The sequence below is a fragment of the Gavialis gangeticus genome, unplaced genomic scaffold, assembly GCF_001723915.1.
Source record: "Gavialis gangeticus isolate Ggan-Ray unplaced genomic scaffold, GavGan_comp1, whole genome shotgun sequence".
Lineage (NCBI taxonomy): Eukaryota > Metazoa > Chordata > Crocodylia > Gavialidae > Gavialis > Gavialis gangeticus.
Genome location: NW_017728993.1, coordinates 58,185,200 through 58,191,199, shown reverse-complemented (window position 1 = coordinate 58,191,199; position 6,000 = coordinate 58,185,200). Strand labels below are relative to the sequence as shown.

Here is a 6,000-nt window from a genome sequence, read left to right as displayed (position 1 = left end):
TGTAGAAAAAACATTTAAAGCTGTGTCTATGTCTGAATCATTGAATTTCTCTGAATCGGTTCGAAGGGTTCTGATTCGATTCAGAGAGATTAAAGAGTCTCCTGATTCAATTTGGATTTAGATATTCAGACGCTGAATTGGGCCAAATCTCCGCTGAACTGAATCAGCGACTGAAGCTTTGCACAGCCCTAGTGATTAGTATCAATCAGCATGGATTCACCAGGGGCAAGTCATGCCTGACCAACCTGATTGCCTTCTATGACCAGGTGACTGGCTTTGTGGATGCAGGGAGACTGATGGATGCAGTGTACCTTGATTTTAGCAAGGCTTTTGATAAGGTCTCCCTCAACATTCTCCCAGGCAAGCTAAGGAAGTATGGGCTTGATGAGTGGACTGTTAGGTGGATAGAAAACTGGCTGGAGCACTGGGATCAGAGAACAGTAATCAATGGCTCGATGTCTAGTTGGCAGCCAGTATCTAGTGAAGTGTCCCAGGGGTCAGGCCTGGGGCTTGTTTTGTTCAATGTCTTCATCAATGACCTGGAAGATGGCTTAAAGTGCACCCTCAACAAGTTTTCAGATGAGACCAAGCTGGGGGGAGATGCTGGAGGGTAGGGTTAGGATTCAAAGTGACCTAAATGAATTGGAGGATTGGGCCAAAAGGAATCTCATAAGATTCAACAAGGACAAGTGCAAAGTCCTGCACTTAAGATGGAACAGTCCCATGCACCAGGACAGGCTGCGTGGGCAGCAGCTCTACAGAAAAGGACCTGGGGGTTACAGTGGACAATACACTGAATATGAGTGAACAGTATGCCCTTGTTATCAAGAAGGCTAACGGCATCCTGGGCTGCAGTGGTAGGTGTGTTGCCAGTAGGTCAAGGGAAGCGATTATTCCCCTCTATTCGGCACTCTATTCAGCACTGATGAGGTCACATCTGGAGAACTGTGTTCAGTTTTGGGCCCCCCACTACAGGAAGGATGTGGACAAATTGGAGAGAGTCCAGTGGAGGGCAACAAAAATGGTGAGGGGGCGGGAGCACATGATTTATGAGGACAGGCTGAGGGAACTGGGCTTGTTTAGTCTAGAGAAGAGAAGATTGAGGGGGGATTTAATAGCAGCCTTCAGCTAGCTGAAGTGGGGTTCAAAAGAGGATGGAGCTAAACTATTCTCAGGGGTGGCAGATGACAGAACAAGAAGCAACAGTCTCAAGTTGCAGCAAGAGAAGTTTAGGTTAGATATTAGGAAGAATTTTCTCACTAGGAGGGTAGTAAAATACTGGAACAGGTTACCCAGAGAGATGGTGGAATCTCCATTCTTGGAGGTTTTCAAGACCTGGCTAGACAAAGCCTTAGCTGGGATGATATAGTTGGAGATGGTCCAGCTTTGAGCAGGGGTTTGGACTAGATGACTTTCTGAGGTCCCTTTCAACCTTAATTTTCTATGATTCTATAATCTGTGATATGAGGTCAGATGTTGGGGGTATTAGTGCTTTGATATGCACAGCACACTGTCTTACAGTTTAATGGCTGTCTGTTGTGATAAAACAGCCACATAGTCCCTGTGAGTTCTTGTGAAAATTTCAAAGAAATAACCCCAGGCAGGTTGGTATTAAAAAGGAATCCAGGCAAACCCACATCTGTGAAGCCCTATCTTCTGCTACTTCACATTGTTTCCCAAGAACCTGCTGCATCTCCAGTGCGAACATGCGTCATCATTCTTATAGTCACATTATTTGTGTTTCTGTGCCTGCAAAGCTAACATGGTTATCCAAATTCAGCCTAACTTAACATCTCAGCATAAAATCACCCACCTCCAAACAATTTCAGCATAAGCTAGGCAAAATCAGGAGACCACCAAGTAAGCAAGATGCTTGTTTTCGTCTCTTATGATACTCTTTTATTAGGTATTATTGAGAGTAGCACGATTTTTAAAACATTTTTTGCAGTTTTACATCTTCGTCAGTAAGCGTGATAGCTATTTTCTACACATTTGCAATATAAAACATTGAGGTCCCCTTCCTCTTGAGAGCAGGGAGCTTGGTCCATTGTCTTATCAGACTTATCAATATATATGGGTGCATGTTGGGTAAGGCAGTATCGGGTCTCTCAGTCCAGAAGATCTGGCATTTCTCTTGCTACTGTTGTGAGCAAACAGCATCCTCACTCCCAGCATATCAGTGACCTATGATGTGTCTAGCAGCAGTTTGGGAATCACATTAATGTGGTATTTGTCATGTTTTTTGAGATGTGTGTGACTTCAGTTTACATTAAAGGCGTGAACCAATGTGAGGGAGAGTGTAGGTAGGTGCAGAGCAAATATCTCCACACAGGCCTGTTAAAGTATCTTAGTCCTTAGTCTTGCCCTGTTACTCCTGCTGCTACGTTCTTTATCTCCTATTATACCCCAGATGTCACTCACACCGCACTCTGCCATTCCAGGCCTGAGCTGCTCCTTGACAAAGCAGTCACATATGGGCTTAGTTAGGCAAACAAACCAATTTATAGTAAACCCATGGAGAGCCAGGTCAAAATAATAGACTCTCCCTATGCCTGAAGAAGGGTGTTTGTGCCTGAAAGCTTGCAAAGAACAATTTTTTCAACTATTTAGTTGGTCTAATAAAAGATATCCCATCTACCCAAAGAACCTTGTCTGCCTAGGTCAAAACAAAGTCTCTATTGTATCCTCACTGATGGAATTACAGCATTGAAAGATCACTTTTCTATCTATCTATAAATCATTCTGTTAACTCAGGATTCTGGAAAATGACTGGGATGGGAACCGGCATTTCTACTGCAGAACGGTTAAAAAAAACCCAGTGTGCTGCTTCATTAGATGGTGACCTATTTCACAACAGTGCTGAGATATCAGTAGATATCTAGCAGGGACTTGGCTCAAGCAGGGATGGAGGCTCCGATATGTTCAGAGGGCTCTCAGGCAATCCACCACTGCATAAATCATCAAAGTGAGTTTCACATCAGCTTGCTGTTTGACAGGCAGCTCTTGGTACTCCCCAGAGGAGGTGTTTGACTTGCCAGTGATGCTGTGTGCAAAAATTCTAGCAACCCTTGGGTTTTGTACATGCTGGAATCTTTGCAGCATTTTTGTAAGGTCACAAAAAATTATAATGGTCTAATTCAGAGGCAATGACACAGAATAGCATCTCCAGTACTTGCTGAAGTTGCCTGGTAGGAAAAAAATGTAGTGGCATCCAACAACAGACTCATAGCCAAGCTCTAGAGATGTTTTTATCGGTATCCCAGGCCAACCAGAAAGCCCCAGCGAGGCAGTAGAAAACTTAGTTATCTGTCACAAATCTATAGATTTATCCATGTAGGCTTATTTAGTAGCATGAAGCAACATTTTTAAGATGGATTATGAGTTTTCCAGGCAGATTCCTTTTAAAAAGTGGTAGTAGCTTATTACTTTTGCTGGCTATGGACAAGTCCCCTTCCCAAGATGTCTCCTAACGAAACTCAAGGTAGCTGGCTATTTGATACTGTGTGAGTGAACCTCCTCCCAAAGCTGAAGCAAGAGAGGAAGTTGCCGCAGCAACTCTGCCACTTGAAGCTGCCACAGAAAGGGGATGGTCTTGTTGTGAAGGCACTGGTTTGTGATTTTGGAGATCTGGGTTCAGTTCCTGGTTCTGGCACAGATTGTCTGCATGACCTTGGGCAACTCGTTCATTTCTTCTGTGCCATTTCTCCCAGCTGTAAAATGGGAATGATGATATATCCCCCTCCTTTGCTGGGGTGTTGGCATGGGAGATGCTCAGTTCCTTTGGTAAATGAGCCACATAATGAAAAATCTACACATAATAGAGAACATAAGTAGAGTATGGCTCAGGTTCAGAATGCTGTGAAAACCAGTACTCCATGGAGAGACTGCTTAATTAGAAGATAAAATGTGTAACTAGAAACTAACAGAACCCTCCATCAGAGCCAGAGAGTTCAGGTAAATTGACCTGGCACTGAGCTGACTTGAAATCTGAGCCAGATCTGGAGCTCAGAGGTAGAGGCCCTAGAATATGCCTCCCAATAGTACCGTGAAGGCGGAGAAGATTTAAGGTTGGGCACCATAACACAAACTGCCTTATAGTCCACCCAGTTTTCACCCAGTCTGATTCTGAAGTACATCTGATGGCCAGGAGGCCAAAAGAACCTAGTAAGTTCAGATTTTACAGAGTTAATGCATAATTAGACATCTTCTGAGCAAACCAGAAAGAACAATCTTCAGACCAACAGAGAAGAAGCCAGACACAGTGGTGGTTCAAGGGAGAAAGTAATTTCAGGGAACTCCTGAGAACAACATTCAATATTTTTACATGGTATTCCATATACATTTCCTTTAGAGACTGAGCTGAGATAACTACTTGAGTCATTCATTGTTCTGTCTGCTTTCTGCAGTTGGGAAAGGAGTAGCACTTGAGTCCAGGATATCATCCAGCAATTTCTTTTGTAGTAGCGACTACAAGAGTTTCAAATCAGCTTCCACTTCTCATCAGAACTCATAATACATGAATCAGTATGGAGGGTTAAGGGAGGACACCAGGTAAAATCCAGACTAGTCTTTCCTGATTCTCTGGGGAGTTGAGGGCAATGCCTGGCTCTGTGGTTCTTGGGAAGGGATTCTGGTTCAAGGAATATAAAAACTGCCTTTTACATCCAGGTTAAGTTATTGGAAGCCACAAGCAGAGCTGGACTTTGTAGTGCTGACATGTGAAATATCAGAATGCCAAGGCTGTGAGAGAGGCTTGTATTTCCGCTCTGATGCAGCTCTTGATCCCTTTATTCCTTTGCTCTCTTGCTCCCTTGAATTTCCTTATCTTCTCTGTTTTCTCTGCACCTGTTGTTTGTTTTCTTTTATGGCTGCCTGACTGGATCACCCACAGGAATGCTTTGGGGTAATTATACCATTTTGATTCTCTTTGGGGTACCAACAAGGGAAAATGGCTGTTGGGGAAGCCGCTTTGTCTGTCTGTCTGTCTGAAGTTTTCTTATTCCCAGCTGATGTCCTGCTTGCACATGTCTTTATCACCTGTGTGGACTGTTGATGGCTTTGCAACACACTAAGAAGGTAAAGATGGTGAGACTTGGGGCTGACAGATAACGCCTGTTAGCATGCATCCTCAAAATGGTCTTGGTGCACACAGGGGACTTTTTAAGCAATGAAAGTTGCATGCCCCCTGCTCTGGATGCGGCCACCTGCAACTAATTGCATCTCAAATGCAACATCACCAGATACATGTGCAGGACCACTACAAGGAGAAAAAGAGGAACTCTTATTCCAAGATTGAGAGAAGGACACACAGAAGCCTATGTGCATGCATTTTGGATTAAGAACATGATGGAGACTGGTGAAGCATACCATGTCCTTGGTGCAAGAGGAAGTCAGGGTTACTTGCACTATCATTCTGCCCATTATTCAGTAACTAGTGCTAACCCAACCAGCGGGCTTGATTGGCTAACTATTCCAAATCTTGTTATTCTGCTGGTCAGATAAAGTTGTGGAAGTAAGCAGCAAATCATAGGTCAGTCATCAGCTGGTTTAAGCCTGTACAGCTCCACTTGTGTAGATTGGAACCCCAAAAAGGGAAGAAACCCAAAGTTCTCCAAAAAAACACTTTAATTCCTTTCCTGTGGGGGGAAGTGATTTAACATTGTTCCCAGAGGGCACTTTAATTGCTAATCATAATGCTTCTGAAACACCCTGTGACTTATCTACAAGAGGTTCTCTGGGGACTGTGTGGTTAATATGAAGTGCTCTGTGCTAGAGAGCTCCCATTAAAGACAGAGTGCTGTTCAGTCAGCTCCATTGTGTGCTTGTGTGTTAGAGCTATGTGAAACTTAATGGTTTTAATTCACAGGGTCCTTCATAGGCTCCTTGTGTCTGATCACCCCTTACATTTCATACAAAGTAGACAACTTCATATGGAGTCCAACTGAAAGCACAGTCTTGCCTAGCTGTGGGTTAAAGCCAAGGAGAGTATTACACATTTTT

The 6,000-nt window shown here is 43.6% G+C and overlaps 1 protein-coding gene across 4 annotated transcripts in view; it reads left to right on the top strand.

The window, feature by feature from the left end:
- The window catches only part of CACNA1E (calcium voltage-gated channel subunit alpha1 E), a 312,745-nt gene that overhangs the window by 206,195 nt on the left and 100,550 nt on the right, over positions 1-6,000 (top strand). For 3 of the 4 annotated variants that reach the window (XM_019501773.1, XM_019501772.1, XM_019501771.1), the window contains one exon: positions 4,892-4,903. The exons of the other annotated variant lie outside the window; for it this stretch is intronic. In XM_019501773.1, coding sequence (XP_019357318.1) covers positions 4,892-4,903 — 12 coding nt within the window. The remainder of the gene's footprint in view (positions 1-4,891; positions 4,904-6,000) is intronic. 4 annotated transcript variants of the gene reach the window in all.